Here is a 19,994-nt window from a genome sequence, read left to right as displayed (position 1 = left end):
CATCCAAAATGAAAATAAATAAGGAAACACAAGCTTTAAATGATACATTAAACAAGATGGACTTAGTTGATATTTATAGGACATTTCATCCAAAAACAACAGAATACACATTTTTCTCAAGTGCTCATGGAACATTCTCCAGGATAGATCATATCTTGGGTCACAAATCAAGCCTTGGTAAATTTAAGAAAATTGAAATTGTATCAAGTATCTTTTCCGACCACAATGCTATGAGACTAGATATCAATTACAGGAAAAGAGCTGTAAAACATACAAACACATGGAGGCTAAACAATACACTACTTAATAACGAAGTGATCACTGAAGAAATCAAAGAGGAAATTAAAAAATACCTAGAAACAAATGACAATGGAGACACGACGACCCAAAACCTATGGGATGCAGCAAAAGCAGTTCTAAGAGGGAAGTTTATGGCAATACAATCCCACCTTAAGAAACAGGAAACATCTCGAATAAACAACCTAACCTTGCACCTAAAGCAATTAGAGAAAGAAGAACAAAAACATCCCAAAGTTAGCAGAAGGAAAGAAATCATAAAAATCAGATCAGAAATAAATGAAAAAGAAATGAAGGAAACGATAGCAAAGATCAATAAAACTAAAAGCTGGTTCTTTGAGAAGATAAACAAAATTGATAAACCATTAGCCAGACTCATCAAGAAAAAAAGGGAGAAGACTCAAATCAATAGAATTAGAAATGAAAAAGGAGAAGTAACAACTGACACTGCAGAAATACAAAAGATCATGAGAGATTACTATAAGCAACTCTATGCCAATAAAATGGACAACCTGGAAGAAATGGACAAATTCTTAGAAATGCACAACCTGCCAAGACTGAATCAGGAAGAAATAGAAAATATGAACAGACCAATCACAAGCACTGAAATTGAAACTGTGATCAAAAATCTTCCAACAAACAAAAGCCCAGGACCAGATGGCTTCACAGGCGAATTCTATCAAGCATTTAGAGAAGAGCTAACACCTATCCTTCTCAAACTCTTCCAAGATATAGCAGACGGAGGAACACTCCCAAACTCATTCTACGAGGCCACCATCACCTTGATACCAAAACCAGGCAAGGATGTCACAAAGAAAGAAAACTACAAGCCAATATCACTGATGAACATAGATGCAAAAATCCTCAACAAAATACTAGCAAACAGAATCCAACAGCACATTAAAAGGATCATACACCATGATCAAGTGGGGTTTATTCCAGGAATGCAAGGATTCTTCAATATACGCAAATCAATCAACGTGATACACCATATTAACAAACTGAAGGAGAAAAACCATATGATCATCTCAATAGATGCAGAGAAAGCTTTTGACAAAATTCAACACCCATTTATGATAAAAACCCTGCAGAAAGTAGGCATAGAGGGAACTTTCCTCAACATAATAAAGGCCATATATGACAAACCCACAGCCAGCATCGTCCTCAATGGTGAAAAATTGAAACCATTTCCACTAAGATCAGGAACAAGACAAGGTTGCCCACTCTCACCACTCTTATTCAACATAGTTTTGGAAGTTTTAGCCACAGCAATCAGAGAAGAAAAGGAAATAAAAGGAATCCAAATGGGAAAAGAAGAAGTAAAGCTGTCACTGTTTGCAGATGACATGATACTATACATAGAGAATCCTAAAGATGCTACCAGAAAACTACTAGAGCTAATCAATGAATTTGGTAAAGTTGCAGGATACAAAATTAATGCACAGAAATCTCTGGCATTCCTATATACTAATGATGAAATATCTGAAAGTGAAATCAAGGAAACACTCCCATTTACCATTGCAACAAAAAGAATAAAATATCTAGGAATAAACCTACCTAAGGAGACAAAAGACCTGTATGCAGAAAATTATAAGACACTGATGAAAGAAATTAAAGATGATACAAATAGATGGAGAGATGTACCATGTTCTTGGATTGGAAGAATCAACATTGTGAAAATAACTCTACTACCCAAAGCAATCTACAGATTCAGTGCAATCCCTATCAAACTACCAATGGCATTTTTCACAGAACTAGAACAAAAAATTTCACAATTTGTATGGAAACACAAAAGACCCCGAATAGCCAAAGCAATCTTGAGAACGAAAAATGGAGCTGGAGGAATCAGGCTCCCTGACTTCAGACTATACTACAAAGCTACAGTAATCAAGACAGTATGGTACTGGCACAAAAACAGAAAGATAGATCAATGGAACAGGATAGAAAGCCCAGAGATAAACCCACGGACATATGGTCACCTTATCTTTGATAAAGGAGGCAGGAATGTACAGTGGAGAAAGGACAGTCTCTTCAATAAGTGGTGCTGGGAAAACTGGACAGGGACATGTAAAAGTATGAGATTAGATCACTCCCTAACAACATACACAAAAATAAGCTCAAAATGGATTAAAGACCTAAATGTAAGGCCAGACACTATCAAACTCCTAGAGGAAAACATAGGCAGAACACTCTATGACATAAATCACAGCAAGATCCTTTTTGACCCACCTCCTAGAGAAATGGAAATAAAGACAAAAATAAACACATGGGACCTAATGAAACTTCAAAGCTTTTGCACAGCAAAGGAAAGCATAAACAAGACCAAAAGACAACCCTCAGAATGGGAGAAAATATTTGCAAATGAAGCAACTGACAAAGGATTAATCTCCCAAATTTATAAGCAGCTCATGCAGCTCAATAGCAAAAAAACAAACAACCCAATCCAAAAATGGGCAGAAGCCCTAAATAGACATTTCTCCACAGAAGATATACAGACAGTCAACAAACACATGAAAGGATGCTCAACATCTTTACTCATTAGAGAAATGCAAATCAAAACTACAATGAGATATCATCTCACACCAGTCAGAATGGCCATCATCAAAAAATCTAGAAACAATAAATGCTGGAGAGGGTGTGGAAAAAAGGGAACACTCTTGCACTGCTGGTGGGAATGTGAATTGGTACAGCCACTATGGAGAACGGTATGGAGGTTCCTTAAAAAACTACAAATAGAACTACCATATGACCCAGCAATCCCACTACTGGGCATATACCCTGAGAAAACCATAATTCAAAAAGAGACATGTACCAAAATGTTCATAGCAGCCCTATTTACAATAGCCCGGAGATGGAAACAACCTAAGTGTCCATCATTGGATGAATGGGTAAAGAAGATGTGGCACATGTATACAATGGAATATTACTCAGCCATAAAAAGAAATGAAATTGAGCTATTTGTAATGAGGTGGATGGACCTTGAGTCTGTCATACAGAGTGAAGTAAGTCAGAAAGAGAAAGACAAATACCGTATGCTAATACATATATATGGAATCTAAAAAAAAAATGGTCATGAAGAACCTAGGGTCAAGATGGGAATAAAGACACAGACCTACTAGACAATGGACTTGAGGATATGGGGAGGGGAAGGGTAAGCTGGGACAAAGTGAGAGAGTGGCATGGACATATATACACTACCAAACGTAAAATACATAGCTAGTGGGAAGCAGCCACATAGCACAGGAAGATCAGCTCTGTGCTTGGTGATCACCTAGAGGGGTGGGATAGGGAGGGTGGGAGGGAGGGAGACGCAAGAGGGAAGAGATATGGGGACATATGTATATGTATAACTGATTCACTTCGTTATAAAGCAGAAACTAACATACCATTGTAAAGCAATTATACTCCAATAAAGATGTTTTAAAAAAACAAGGAGTACTAGCATGAGCATCATAGGAGGGGGGTGACATTTATCTCTATCTTCAAAGTGGGCATAGTTTACTTCTGGATAATGAATTCTTTCTTAATGGCTAAAGCAAATGTACAATGCATGATAAACAGGTCATAAAATAGGCTGTTCTAGTTAGCATAAAGTTCAAGCCAAATCACATATGAGCCAGAATGGCTTTCCCATACCCCAATTGTGAAAATTTCTTCCATCAATCACAAAGTTTTATTGATTCCAGACAGTAGTCTAAAACTCTAATCCTGCATCTGAATTTTGCACAACATTCAAGTTATGAGCTAGATGTTTATTTTCTCTTCCACTCTCCTAGAGGTAGAAAGGAGATTCCCTTTATTTTCTATTCCTCTTAGGGTATGAAGAGAGAAGGCTGAGCTGAAATTCCAACCCCTTGCAAATCCACAGATGTTTCCTTTACACCCATTTTTTTTTTTTTTTTTTTTTGCAGTATGCAGGCCTCTCACTGTTGTGGCCCCTCCCGTTGTGGAGCACAGGCTCCGGATGTGCAGGCTCAGCGGCCATGGCTCACGGGCCTAGCTGCTCCATGGCATGTGGGATCTTCCTGGACCGGGGCAGAACCCGTGTCCCCTGCATCGGCAGGTGGACTCTCAACCGCTGCGCCACCAGGGAAGCCCCGCAGATATATTTTTAAAGCACAGTCTTCAGTGATCTCTTGACTATTTAGTAACGTATTATTTAGTCTCCATGTGTTTGTGGTTTTTACTTTTTCTTCCCCTGTAATTCATTTCTAATCTCATAGAGTTGTGGTCAGAAAAGATGCTTGATATGATTTCAATTTTCTTAAATTTACTGAGGCTTGATTTGTGACCCAAGATGTGATCTATCCTGGAGAATGTTCCATGTGCACTTGAGAAGAAAGTGTAATCTGATGTTTTTGGATGGAATGTCCTATAAATATCAATTAAATCTGTCTGGTCTATTGTGTCATTTAAAGCTTGTGTTTCCTTATTAATTTTCTGTTTAGATGATCTGTCCATTGGTGAAAGTGGGGTGTTAAAGTCCACCACTATTATTGTGTTACTGTCAATTTCCCTTTTTATGGCTGTTAGCATTTGTCTTATGTATTGAGGTGCTCCTATGTTGGGTGCATAAATATTTACAATTGTTATATATTCTTCTTGGATTGATCCCTTGATCATTATGTAGTGTTCTTCTTTGTCTCTTGTAAGTCTTTATTTTAAAGTCTATTTTGTCTGATATGAGAATTGCTACTCCAGCTTTCTTTTGATTTCCATTTGCATGCAATATCTTTTTCCATCCCCTCACTTTCAGTCTGTATGTGTCCCTAGGTCTGAAGTGGGTCTCTTGTAGACAGCATATATATGGCTCTTGTTTTTGTATCCATTCAGCAAGCCTGTGTCTTTTGGTTGGAACATTTAATCCATTCACGTTTAAGGTAATTATCGATATGTATGTTCCTATGACCATTTTCTTAATTGTTTTGTGTTTGTTTTTGTAGGTCCTTTTCTTCTCTTGTGTTTCCCACTTAGAGAAGTTCCTTTAGCATTTGTTGTAAAGCTGGTTTGGTGGTGCTGAATTCTCTTAGCTTTTGCTTGTCTGTAAAGCTTTTGATTTCTCCATCAAATCTGAATGAGATCCTTGCTGTGTAGAGTAATCTTGGCTGTAGGTTCTTCCCTTTCATCACTTTAAGTATGTCATGCCACTCTCTTCTGGCTTGTAGAGTTTCTGCTGAGAAATCAGCTGTTAACCTTATGGGAATTCCCTTGTATGTTATTTGTCATTCTTCCCTTGTTGCTTTCTATAATTTTTCTTTGTCTTTAATTTTTGCCCATTTGATTACTATGTGTCTTGGCATGTTTCTCCTTGGGTTTATCCTGTATGGGACTCTCTGCACTTCCTGGACTTGGGTGGCTATTTCCTTTCCTATGTTAGGGAAGTTTTCGACTATAATCTCTTCAAATATTTTCTTGGGTCCTTTCTCTCTCTCTTCTCCTTCTGGGACCCCTATAGTGTGAATGTTGTTGCGTTTAATGTTGTCCCAGAGGTCTCTTAGGCTGTTTTCGTTTCTTTTCATTCATTTTTCTTTATTCTGTTCCACAGAAGTGAATTCCACCATTCTGTCTTCCAGGTCACTTATTTGTTTTTCTGCCTCAGTTATTCTGCTATTGATTCCTTCTAGTGTATTTTTCATTTCAGTTATTATATTGTTCATCTCTGTTTGTTTGTTCTTTAATTCTTCTAGATCTTTGGTGAACATTTTTTGCATCTTCTCAATCTTTGCCTCCATTCTTTTTCTGAGGTCCTGGATCATCTTCACTATCATTATTCTGAATTCTTTTTCTGGAAGATTGCCTATCTCCATTTCATTTAGTTATTTTTCTGGGGTTTTATCTTATTCCTACATCTGGTACATAGCCCTCTGCCTTTTCATCTTGTCTATCTTTCTGTGAATGTGGTTTTTGTTCCACGGGCTGCAGGACTGTAGTTCTTCTTGCTTCTCAGGAGACACTCTTGAACACACAGAGTCCAATGAACCTTTCACATTGAGGGCCCATGATGTCCTCCTGTCTGCTTTCTCCTCATGCTCTGAGAGCAGCTCTACAGAGGGTCACTCTTCCTAGCTCCTTCCCCACCACTAGGCTTTAGGCACCCCAAGGATGGACCATATCTAGTCATTCCACCTTTCCTGTTCAGGGGAGTCCTTCCCCCTTTGAGCCTCTAATCTCTATAGCTCCTCTCCCTAAAAGAACAGACAATCAAAAGTGATGGGAGAACCAGTCATGAAACCCATTTAGTTCAAGGTGTGTTCTCCCATCTAAATTGGTACAGCCACTATAGAAAACAGTATGGAAGTCCCTCAAAAAATTAAAAATAAATCTACTATCTGATCCAGCAATCCCACTTGGGGTATATATCCAGAGGAATACTTTACAGCAAGAAGGTATAGAACATTAACATCCCTACCAGTCAGTAGACATTCATTGAGTACCTGTCTCATGGGGCTAAGTGACATGGCTGGCCTAGGAATGAACTCCTGGGAAAGAAACAGCAAGCCAGTTTCCATCTCAAATTCAGAGGAGGATTACCTTCTCTTTCCCTCAGAGTCCTGATTTTGAGAATGGCACCAATTATAGAGTCACCCTTTTGGAATCCTCAACCTTGTGACTTATTTTTAAGTGCCAATACTCAGTAGTTTTACCTATTAAACCATCCATTTAGGTCTTCTTGATCCCTCCCTCCAATGAAGTCACCCAACATGACCTTGACGGGCAATGGGCACAAGTGTGTGTGGAAGGGGGAGAAGGCATCACAGTTACTATTAAGTTTCACAACTGAGTTTGACTAGCAAATAAGCCAGTTTTGGTCACCGTCATGTCACTTGGTGAAGGAATGTTGGTCTGGGTACAGGTTTTTCTAAGTATCTCAGGCCTCAGGTTCTCACCGGGTAGGAAAACTTCATGACCCCCATCTTTCACAGCTTTAAGGTAACTTAGCCAATTACAGGGATAAATAAAAAGCCTTTGAAATGGCAATGTGCTGTCTAAGGGCTACATTCTTTAGTTTCTAATCACAAAGAAATGTGGATTTTCTTTTAACCTTTGGTGAGTGAAATTCAGGTTCTGTGATGCCACCTTCTGGATAAAACCTGTGCTAATAAAGCAATAGAGGAACCAGAGGTATTTATGGAGCTAGAGGTTAGAAGTGTCTTTGAACACACTTTAGGAGGGTTCGTATTTATATTTAGCACTCCTCCCCCACCCCAACTGTCAAAACTCTTCACCTGATTTTCAACAAATTAACCACTGACCAGAAAAGAAGTGACCTTATACAGACAAGGAAAGAGAGGAGAACTTTTTGGCACTGCCAGTTAACAAGCACCCTCTTGGTGCCCGAACTTGGTGCTGAGCCCCATCTGCTTCAATGTAAGGCGTCAGAGTTGGCCAGAAAAGAAAGCGGCTCAGAGCAAGGCAAGGTCTGAGTTGCCGGGCTACCTCTTGGCATCATGGCAGAATTAAAGAGGTTGGTTTGCAAAGAGAAGCCCAGTAATATCTGAGGAAATATGCTGGTCCTGTGAAAGGAAACAAACGTTTGGTTGATATTATGACAAAAGTCTAAAGAAATGAAGTGAGAGTGGGGTCTGGACAGGTGGGGAGAAGAACTAAACCAAGCCACAATGTTCTTTTCCAATATATGGATTCTGGAAATGGTGTACTAATTCCTTCAGTACCTCCTGGGTGCTAAGCACTTTACACAGATTACCACACTTGATTCTTACAATATCCCTGACAGCAAGGTGTGATTCCCATTTTGCAAATATGGAAATTGAGGCTCAGAGGTGAGAGTAAGAGTCAGACTCAGATACTAGAAATTTATTGTGAATGAAACACAATGTATTGTCTCAGCAACATCTGCAAGGCAAAAAAAAAGCCCAACAAAGTATGGAAGGGTAAATATTTAACGAAGTATTGACCTGCATATTACTTTAATTGTTAGCCTATGCCTCCAGGACCACTGCAAAATGAATGCCCACCCACCCATAGTGGGGGTAGACTGGTAGACTTTCATTCTCTGACACCCACTTTGTGTACAGGTCTCATCTTTCTCCCCTTTCCTAAATAGAGCTAGCTTTAAATTACATTCAAATTCATGTTCTCCTACCTGAAAAAAAGCAGCACTCCCTCAATCTCTCGATTTCTGAAGTTTGTTTTTCACAATGCCTTCCAGTCCATCCTGCTTCTGCCTGGTATTACAAGGGTTTTCCAAAAGGATAAAAAGACAGATCAAAACTTTGATGGGAATACGTCATGATCAGGCTTTTTGGAAATCTGACATTCTAATAAATTCAATGTGTCTGTAAGAGTGGCACCCACAGTGAACAAAGGAACATGAATAAGGACTGGAAAAAGATGCCACTGACTGATTATAGACACAGTGCCTGAACCATGGAGTTAATAAGCAGTGCCCAGGGAGTGACCCTGACATTGTTGGAAGTTCCTATCTTAGAGACTAAGGGAAGGCATTTCAACACCACCTTAAATAATGTTATAGCTGACAGGGGATGGGTGCTACCCTCCACCCAGCATCTGTGGCCCCTCATAACATAAGGGTGCACTTACTTGTCTGGCAGGTCCAGACAGTTGGTTCCAGGTCCACTCTCTTCTCATCACAGGCCCATAAGCTGACCAGTACTAGACTTTTCCACCACAGGTCCTGAAGGAAATGGTGATTGTACAAATCTACAAGGAGACTTGCTAATGGGTGGACAGCCTAACACAACTGCAGGAAACTTAGGTAACTTGGAAACTCATAAGATGAGTGGCTGGGGCAAACTTCCCCTTTCCCTTATCCAGAAGAATTTCTGCAAATGTTTGGTTGGAGCAGAGTACCCAGTCATGCAGCCTGTGTGAGGTAGGCCAAAAGAGTTTGTTAAGACAGGAACTGCATGAATCAAATCACGAGATAAGACTGCTGCTTTATAGAAACCCGATTGCCCCTTCAAAATGAACCTAGGTTCAACGTGCTTTAATCAAGCATCATAGGGGAGTTATTAAATATTATGTTGCAAGGTACTGCCAGTTATTTTCTAGAAGGGGAGTCTCAAAGCTCCATTTTTTCTTTTCATTAATAAAGCAATTGACTCATACAAAATTATGGGTGAGAATCCTTTGGAATGGGTTACGTGTTCTCACTTTGTTACCAATTACTGACATTTTATACACTATGCAAGAATATGGTTAATAAATCATGCAAATGGGATTTGTGTTCCACTTAATAGACCATGAAATGCACATTATACAACTGTGTTACTTTTATATTAGTTTCAGTAATTGGTAACATAGTAAGTTCAAAAATTGATAAAACTAGAAATGAGCTAATTTAATCCAGAACAAATTCATGAAGAATTTTTTAAAATTACATGACGTTACTAATATTTGACACTCAACACAGGTCTTTGAGGAGAAAACAACAGAAGAACTTAAGACATTTGGTAATGTATATATAATGGGGAATTTGCTCTTAATTTGCAAGTATGCCCCTAGGATACTATGGGCAATGGGCATTTGTAATAAAAGTCAGGATTAGTGAGGCTAGTTAGTGTCCAAGCTCCTGAAATCTGCATTCCTGCCAGTACCAATGACACAGGCACAGTAAAGCCCAAATACCAGCAATGAATCTTTCACATTTCTAAAAGTAATCAAGGTATGGATTTAGAGATCATCAATGTTCCACCAATATAAGAGTCATTACATCATTTCTACATGAAATAATATACATAACTGAAATCAAAATCAAGAATCAACCAGCAAAAAGGCAAAGAAACAAACTTAACCATCACCATTCTCAAAAGGAAGTAACTGTTTTACTTAACACCAAGTATCAGAGTTACTCTCAGTGACTGGAGTCCTCAGGCTTTGGAGCAAAACAACAGTTATCCTTTAATTTAATTCTCCCCTTGAATACACAATAGGTGTCATACGATGGAGGCATGAGTATAAAAAGGAAGACTGAGTGGTACAAAAAACGTGGATGGAACTCAGAAAGTTTTAGTATCATCTCAGCCTGTAGATTTTAATTCTGAAGCTCACAAGCAGAAGTTCCAAAACCAATAAAAACCATTAAAACCATTTTTCATCCTGCCGTGAAGTTATTAACTAATGTAATAAAGCGTATTTTTATTAAAAAAATGGAACAGAACAAAGAGGATTCTCATGTTGTGCACCCTTAAAACTGTATTCTGGATGAGTGGAAAAGTTATAGGATTAAAAAATTAAAGAAAATCTGTAAGAAAAGATTGTGATGTTTCCTTCATCTTGGTCCAGTGTAGAATCTAGTATAATAACCACAGAAATCGATTTGATTAATTAAAATGTCAACAATTACATTTGTCCAAAAATGATAATTCAAGGCGGTGAGAAGATGTTTTTTGTTTGTTTGTTTGTTTTTACCGGTATGCGGGCCTCTCACCATCGCGGCCTCTCCCATTGTGGAGCACAGGCTCCGGACGCGCAGGCTCAGCGGCCATGGCTCACGGGCCCAGCCGCTCTGCAGCATGTGAGATCTTCCCGGACCGGGGCACGAACCCGTGTCCCCTGCATCGGCAGGCGGACTCTCAACCACTGCACCACCAGGGAAGCCCAAAGATATGTTTTATATTATTACAAATGCATAATATGTGCACTAATACTTTATGCAAATAGATAAGCAAAACTTAGACCTCAAAAAATGTGCAGTCATATAATTAGACTCAACCAAGAAGATGAAAGACAATTGAAATATAAAGATACAAAAATATTTCCACTTTATTGGTAATCAAATATTGCAAATTAATGCACTTATAGACCCACTTTCTGATCCATTGCGTTCAATTGCTATTAAAAGAAAAATCACTGCTGGTGGAGTTGTTGAGTGATGGGCAGAACACACACTGTTTAAAGGAGCTTAGAATCTGCACAATCCTTCTGGAAAGGAATTTGGCCAAACTTCAAAAAAGGGATTCCTTTATCCGGATCTTCCCTGTACTCTGATACTCTTGGTTCTCTTGGTGTTGGCAAAACCCTCCCACAACCAGCCTAAATCTTCATACTTACCCTCTTTCTCAACCCCCAGAACTCCTGAACAAACCCCCTCATCTCAACTGCTACAAGGGCCCTTGGCTTTTTCATTTTCCAGCCTGAGAATAGAATGCATCTGAGTAAATGAGCTTATTGTGTTTAAGGAACAGGAGGGCGGAATGGCTGGAGCAGTGAGGAGAGTGGTTGGAGGTTAGAGGAGGTGGGTTGGGAGAAGTAGGCTGGATAAGGTTCTCATAGGACCTTGTTATGTCTGTCACAGTTGGGACTTTCCTCGAACTGCGATGTTGTAGCTCCCTGAAAAATCCCATTCTCTGGACAGTGTTATTTCAGCTGAATGGGAGCTAGCTGTGGGAAAGCCCTATCCCCAGGACATTTACTGAAAAAACAAAAAACAGAGAGAATTGTTTAACATCATGGCCACCTGAGGTTGCCAGCATCTTGTATTTTAGTCAGGGGAAAAAGACAATAAAAATATACAAATAAATAATAATATATATTTGTGATTATCTGTTGAAGCACGTCATCCCTCACTACCCTTATGTTTCAAAATTTTCTGTGCGATTTTTCATTGCTTATTCTTCCACGTGAATCTTAAAATGAGCTTCTCTAATCAAAACAAAATCTTCTTGGTGTTTTGGTAGGATTATGTTGGAGGAAAAATACTGCATATAATTTGATTAAACACAATATTGCCTCATGACAAGATCCCATCACTGGTCATGTGTTGGAAGTATAATTTAACTTAGGGAAATTAGACTTCCCTGGTGGCGCAGTGGTTAAGAATCTGCCTGCCAATGCAGGGGACACGGGTTCGATCCCTGGTCCAGGAAGACCCCACATGCCGTGGAGCAGCTAAGCATGTGCACCACAACTACTGAGCCTGCATGCCACAACTACTGAAGCCTGCGCGCCTAGAGCCCACGCATCGCAACAAGAGAAGCTACCGCAATGTGAAGCCTGTGAACTGCAATGAAGACCCAACGCAGCCAAACATAAAATAAATAAATTTATTTAAAAAATAGCTTAGGGAAATTTAACAACTTTATGGTATTGAGTCAACCTACCCCAGATCTGGGATATCATTCCATTTGTTTGAGTATTCTTTTGTATCCCTCTTTAGCATTTAAAACATTTCTTCATGTGGTTTTTACAATTTAAAAAATACATTTCTAGGCACTATTTCCTTTGAATTGTTTTTCTGAATAGGGACTTCTACCATTATATATTTTAACTGATTATTTTCTGTATTTATGAAAGCTGGTGATAAATTTATATTAATTTTATACTCAGTCACAAAATGGTATTCTGATATAACAGGTAATGGGTAATTTCCTCTCCTCCTTTCCAATTTGTTAAAACTCTTAGTTATTCCTTTCCTTTATTCTTACATTGAACATGTATAAAATCGCTTTTGGAAAGCATCCATTCACTTTCACACTTGCCTTTCACTTTCTCTATTGATTATTTTCTTTTGCTCTTTTAATATAGCAGATTAAGAGATTTCTTAACATTAAAACTTCCTTATATTCCCTGTTCATGGTACATCATTCTTTGAATATGCTGCTCTAAATTACGTTAGCTAATATTTGGGACTTTCGCACTAATGTGGCAGGCAACCACCGCTGCAGCGTGCGTGCCAATAATCTCTGGCTGGGAGATGCATAAATAAGCAGGAAAATGTGTTCACAACGGAACCGTATGCAAGGGGCGTCCAGAGGCCGAGGGTTCTACAAGGAACTCGGAAGAAAAATGAGTGGCCCAAAGGGAGGGTGGGCACCAGGTCTACTTCTCTTCTCCAAAGCACTCGGGCCTCCCCTCTCCAATTGCGACGGACTCCGCCCTCACCACTTAACACTACGTGTTTTGGGTTCTGCCCGTGCCCCCACCCCTCGCCCGCGTACCGCCTTAGGAAATCTAGGCCCTGCCCCTCAGATTCCTACCCCGCCTCCTTCCCCTACTCCAGCCCCGCCCAACCCGGCCCCCCAGTGTCGCGCCTGCACACTAGCAAATGCCCCGCCATGCAGGCGGAGCCCCACCGCGCCAGCCCCACCGGGCCCATGGCTCCGCCCACGGCACCGCCCTCCCCGGGCCCGGGCCCATCTCCGCACACACGCACTTCCCGCCACGCCTCCTCGTAGACCCAGCCCTGTGGAGTCCAGCGAAGCGAGCAAGGCGCGATGGACGGCCGAGTGCAGCTGATCAAGGCCCTCCTGGCCCTGCCCATTCGGCCCCAGACGCGTCGGTGGAGAAACCCGATCCCCTTCCCCGAGACGTTTGACGGCGACACCGACCGGCTCCCGGAGTTTATCGTGCAGACGGGCGCCTACATGCTAGTGGACGAGACCCTGTTCACCAACGATGCCCTGAAGGTGACGTTCCTCATCACCCGCCTGACCGGGCCCGCCCTGCAGTGGGTGATCCCCTACATCAGGAAGCAGAGCCCCCTCCTCAACGATTACCGGGGCTTCCTGGCCGAGATGAAGCGGGTCTTTGGATGGGTGGAGGACGAGGACTTCTAGGCCGGGAGCCCCTCGGGCCTGGGGGCGGGTGCTCGGGGGAGGGTCAGCCGCGCCAGTCGCCGCCGCCCAGATCGCCACAAGCGGCGTCCTCCCGCCGCGCCTCCCCCCTCCCTCACCTTCGGGTCGCCGCGATCTCCCCCACGCTCGTGTCCCCTCCCGCGTAGTGCTTGCCTTTGTTCCAGGAATAGCGCTCCAGGTTCCCGCTGCTGCCGCCGCCGGGCCTGGCTCTGGAGCGGCCGTCGCCCTCTCGGGCCAGCCCGGCCCCTCCCCTGCACACTTGGACTCGGTCGTGCGCTCCAGCTGCAAGCTGGGCTCCTGTTACACACCGGACAGACCACCCTCAGCCCGGCCGCTGCCAACCGCCCGCCCTCTGCCACACTCCTGGGCCCGCATGCAGGTGCCCAGAGACCTGCGCTGCCGCTGCCGCTGCCGCCGCCACCGCCACCGCCATCCACCGCATCCCGCCGACAGCCTGCAGCCTTCAGCGGTCTGGACTCGCCCGGGAGGTGTCTGAGCTGGGCACAGCCTCTGGACAATGCTTTCAACAGCTCGCCACCGCCCTGGAGGGGCCGGCCAGCCTTTCACCTTCGGCGGGACCCAGTCCCTCCCTCCTCCCAGAGACATCTTCTGCTCCTGCCAGGTGGCCGCCAGGTCCCAGGGGTGCCTGGCAGCCAAATAGAGTCACTCATTGTCTTCTGTGGACCTGTTCGTTTCGCCCAGAATCCAGTTCTCTTCTGAATGTGCAGTAGTTTCTTGGTTAGTGGTTTATTGGTCAACAATATAAGTCATATCTACCCAACTCCTCAATACTACTTGAACAAAACTCTTTTCTTGTTTTCAATAAATGTCAGACACTATTTAAAAAGAAATTGAGTCTCAGTGAATATGGCACTTCTCCTTCCCTATTCATGGAAAAGTGGTCCAGAAGAAATATGCCATGGGTGATGTTAGAGACACTCTCCTCTCTGTTGAGCCTTGCATATAAAACATCAAAGTCAGAACCCTGAGGTGTTTCTGGGGATAGAGACCCCACTGGTGACTGTTTAGTCCCAGATGAATAACCCTCTAAACCAGTTAGGATTGTTCCAAACCTCTTAAGAAATGGATCTTCTCTTTGGCCAAGGTGATGTGAGAAGTCAGCCAGGAGGCTTTTCTGTAAAGCTTTCTTCATTTCCAAAAGCCATTTGAAAGCACCCAAATTTTTACAAACCATTAACCCCACACATATGGTGAACAATGTCCAAGTTTTACTTATCCCATTTTTCAGGGAACTAACAGAATGATACAGGTGCTTTTGAAAAACGTTTATAGAATCTTCATTATGTAGGTAGTGGAAAGGCATGCAGAAATGATATTGTTTACACAAAGCTGGTTGATGATCTGTAGGACAATAAAAGTATAAACTCCCCTAATGAACAGAAATAAGTCATCCCTCCTTGCTTATCTTCAGTTTAATCTCATATTTATAGTATTGTAAAAAGCCTGTGCTCCCTTACCAATTGTTGGTCAACAAAGTTAACTATCCTGCATCAGATGATCCACGGGTGGGCTAATAGACAATTCTCTGGTGTGATGTCCAAAGGTTGTACAATCTAACGTTTTCTCTCATTTCTAAATTTTGGTGATTTTCTAGAACACAGGATAGAGGAATAAATCACACCAGTGTTTTTTTCACTTTTTTTCCTCTATCCATCTCTTTCTTCATTTGAACAGGTAAGCTTTTGCTATTCATGTGTTGTAGTTCATAAGACTACATTGACATGGAGGTACATTACTTGTGTTATGTGTTCTTTATTATTTTTTTGTTCCTCCAAATACTGAAACCACCATTAACTTGAAATTTGGCATGTATTAGGTCAAAGTCTTAAAGTCAGAGGAAAAATTTGAATCACTTAATGAAATGGAGGTTTTTGGTTCAGAGGTTCTTAAAATAATTGAAAGCAGGCTAATTATGAGGTTCCAGTTCAAGGTCCTGGCAGTCAGCCTTTCTGTGTGGGTATGAAAGACGATTGTGTTAAGCATATTCACTGTTTGGCTTTAAACGTAGATTCTGCTGAAGTGGTTTGAAAAGGGCTTGGAAACAGTTTACTTTTGGGGGTAGATCCAGCGTGTGCCCTACAACCTGTGTCCACCTGGCTCTCGAGGGAGATAGAATGGGCTGTGAAGACTGGGCATCCTTTGAACAGTGTTGGTAACCCCCTACCCGCCTCAACAAAAATGCCCCTGCAGTTTTCTTCCTCCTACCAGAATGGTTCCGTTAGGGATTGTTCCTTTGTCTACACCAGTTGTATCATCCCAAGTCCTTTTTCGTGATACAGATGTCTAGGAGAGGGTTAATGGTTTGCAAGAATTAATCATGAACATTTTTGAAAGATTCCATAAAGGGAGAGAAGAAATTGCATTTGTAAGTAGAGAAGGGAGGTTATTTTTCATTAGCATCTCAGTTCAGGCTGCTATTATAAAATAGCATAGGCTTGGTGGCTTAAACAGCAAAACATTTATTTCTCATGGTTCTAGAGGCTGGGAAGTCCAAACTCAAGGTGCTGGTATATCAGATGTCTTGTGAAGTCTCATTTCCTGGTTTGCAAACAGCTGCCTTTTTGCTGCATCCTTACATGGTGGAGAGAGAGAGAGAGAAAGAGAGGGAGAGAGCGAAAGAAATCCTATCTCTTCCTCTTATAAGGACACTAATTCCATTTGGGCACTCCAACCTCATGAGCTCATCTAAGCCTTATAACTTCCCCAAATGCCCTACTTTCAAACACCATCACATTGGGGCTTAGAGCTTCAACATATGGATTTGGAAGGAGGAACACAAGCATTCAGTTCATAGCAATTACTTTGCCGTCTCACCCATTACAGTTGTCATTCATGGTTTGTTTCCATAACTTCCTTCTCAGCAATTTATTCTGTCCCCCACCATTAAGCCACACCTCAGAAGTGAATATCAAAGGTGGGAGAAACATAAAGACTGATAAAAAGAAGAGGAATATAAATATAAGAGGAATGAGAGAGAAAGTGCAATTAATCTTTTTTTTTTTTTTGGTGGTGGTTAGGGACAATATTGACTTGAACTCTAAAAGTTAAGATAATATTACACAAATTTTGTGACACACATATACAAAAAAATTCATATAGGAAATATAGACACAGAGGGGACAAAGTGGCCTTTGAGTAGTTTAATGTCTTGAGATCTTAGATTCTGGAGCAATCGTGGTAGAGAGAACTCATGTAATAAGTAGTGTGCAAGTACAACTCTCACATTTTTACAACCATAATTCTTACACAACTTGTTGATGAACACCTGTCAAAATTTTATGTAATGCATTAGTCAGGAAACCAGCAGAATGACAGAGGTAGTTTGAAAAATTATTTACAGATTGTGGGGAAAAGAATGCAGCAATAAGGTTGTTAATTTATGTACAAACCTGGTCGACATCCAGAAAAATATCACTTCTTGTTACATTTCTACAAACTAATTCCTTAAATATACAGTATTTTTTTTGCAATTTTTATCGTTATTTCATTTAGAGAATGTCTTTGAATTAGAGATGAAGGCTTATATCATAACAAAATGGCTGGAGATGTTTGAGCACTCTCTATGTCCCAGAACCTTACATAAATATTCTTGTTTGGTCTTCAACTCTCTCGTGAAGTAAGCACTATTTATAGTTGAGGAAACTGAGTCCTAGCAAAGGCCATCTAATTTGCCCAAGGTCCTACAGCTAAAAAGGGGTGGAACTGGGACTCACATTGAAGATTCCAAAGCCCTGCACTCTTAATCGATATGCTGTCAGTCCTGGGACCATTTTTATTTTTAACAGCTTTATTGAGATATGTTTGTCACACCATAAAATTCACCCATTTAAAGTGTACCAGTCAACGGCTTTCAGTTTATTTACAGAGTTATGCAAAATGCTCAACATCACTAACCATCAGGGAAATGCAAATCAAAACCACAATGAAATGTCACCTCACACATGTTAGGATGGCTATTATCAAAAAGGCAACAAATAACAAGTGTTGGCAAGGATATAGAGAAAAGAAACCCCTGGTATGCTGTTGGTGTGACTGTAAAATGGTGCTGCCACTATGGAAAATGGTATGAAGGTACCCCCCAAAATTAAAGACAGAACTACCATATGATCCAGCAATTCCACTTCTGGGTATTTATCCAAAGGAATTGAAATAAAGATCTTGAAGAGAGACCTGCACCCCCATGTTCACTGCAGTATTATTCACAATAGCCAAGATATGGAAACAACCTAAACGTCCATCGATGAGTGAATGGATAAAGAAAATGTAGTATATACATACAATGGAATATTCTTCACCCTTAAAAAAGAAGGAAACAGGGCTTCCCTGGTGGTGCAGTGGTTGAGAGTCCGCCTGCCGATGCAGGGGACACGGGTTCGTGCCCCGGTCCGAGAAGATCCCACATGCCATGGAGCAACTGGGTCCGTGAGCCATGGCCGCTGAGCCTGCGCGTCCGGAGCCTGTGCTCCGCAACGGGAGAGGCCACAACAGTTAGAAGCCCGCGTACCACAAAAAAACAAGCAAACAAACAAAAAGAAGGAAACAAACTCAAGTTGGCTTGAACCCAGGTAATTCACTTGGCACCTCCTGGTACTCCCTTGCTCAATTTTATCTATGAATTGCTGCACATTTGCAGCAACCCTGGCCTGTAAGTATCTGGTTGCCAAGGACTCAAGCCCTTATGACCAGGTAAGCCACCAAAACCTGCAAGGTGAAATCTGAAAATGATGGAATTTTAGGCTGGATAGTGGAGGAGGAAGAGCGTGAGTCACAGTTGTGGCCCAGGGACCAAGTACAGCAACAGGGGCTGTAGCTCATTACACTAACCTACATCTTCTAAGTTCCCTCTCAGCAAGAGAGGCCGTGGGAAGCGTGAAGGAGATGCTCCCCTAACCAGCACAGAGAAGTAGATCTGTGCTGCACAAGGGGCACACTGAGGTACCCAAGGAAGGGTACCACTCAGATCTCCTTTCAAGACAACCTTCTATGACAATAACAGTGAGCAGCCACCTTCCAGCTGCTGCACATTTGGACCCAATGTAGTCTTCACACTGAGGTCATGCTCTCTTTAGGCTGCTACCAGCCAGTGACTGAGCAGAGCAGGGGTACTAGAGCTGGACCATTCCTGTCTGACACAGGACTCCAAAAATAGACAATCTTTGCTCTGAGTTCCCCATTTGCCTGAGATTTTTTTCAGAGTAAGGCTCTTTCTTTCTTCTCTCCTTGTACAGGTGTCAGCCTAGCATCATGGACTGAAGGCTCTCCACAGCTGTCCCTTCTTCTCCTCCTCTTCGTTATCTTCCACAGGTGTTTCCCCCAATAAGCTACCTGAATGTCTAATTCTGTCTTGGCACCTGCCTTTCGGAAGACTTCAAATCACAAAAGGCAAAAATTATAAATTGGACTTTATGTAAACTATGAAAAACATCATAATTCAAAAGACAACTTTCAGAAAATTGAAAAGCAAGGTACAGACCTAGAAAAAACATTTGGGATATATATATCTGACATAGGACTGTTATCTAGAATATGTAAAGAACCATTATAACTCAGTAATAAGAAGAAAAATGACAATTAAAAAATGTCCCAGGGGCTTCCCTGGTGGCGCAGTGGTTGAGAGTCCGCCTGCCAATGCAGGGGACATAGGTTTGTGCCCCGGTCTGGGAAGATCCCACATGCCACGGAGCGGCTGGGCCTGTGAGACATGGCTGCTGAGCCTGCGTGTCTGGAGCCTGTGCTCCGCAGCAGGAGAGGCCACAACAGTGAGAGGCCCGTGTACCGCAAAAAAAAAAGAAAAGAAAAAAAAAAGAATAAAAGTTATGTGAATGTCGTTTCCCTCTCTCCCTTCAAATATCGTATTGTACTGTACTTACTGACCTTTATTTTTGTGATGATGTGAGATGATAAAATGTCTACAGATGAGATGAAATGAGGTGAATGATGTAAGCATTGTGACGTAGTGTTAGGCTACCATTGACCTTCTGACAATACATCAGGAGGATCATCTGCTTTAGGTGATCCTGGATCATCAAGCCATGACAATGTGGTTGGTTGGATGTCAGGAGCAGATGATGTCATGGCTGGGGATCCCAGGCGATAGGGGCGGGGTGGGGTGGGCGTGAT

General features: G+C 41.7%; 1 protein-coding gene across 1 annotated transcript; it reads left to right on the top strand.

Moving 5' to 3' along the window:
- Window positions 1–13,839: 13,839 nt before the first annotated feature.
- LOC132482128 (CAAX box protein 1-like) lies at window positions 13,840–14,704 on the top strand (the record flags this gene model as incomplete). Its single annotated transcript, XM_060087200.1, has 1 exon — window positions 13,840–14,704. A coding segment is annotated over one exon (510 nt), but the record flags the coding sequence as incomplete, so codon positions are not given.
- Between the last annotated feature and the right edge of the window lie 5,290 nt (window positions 14,705–19,994).

This window comes from Mesoplodon densirostris, chromosome X, assembly GCF_025265405.1.
Source record: "Mesoplodon densirostris isolate mMesDen1 chromosome X, mMesDen1 primary haplotype, whole genome shotgun sequence".
Taxonomy (NCBI): domain Eukaryota; kingdom Metazoa; phylum Chordata; class Mammalia; order Artiodactyla; family Ziphiidae; genus Mesoplodon; species Mesoplodon densirostris.
This window is presented reverse-complemented; position numbering and strand designations above follow the sequence as displayed.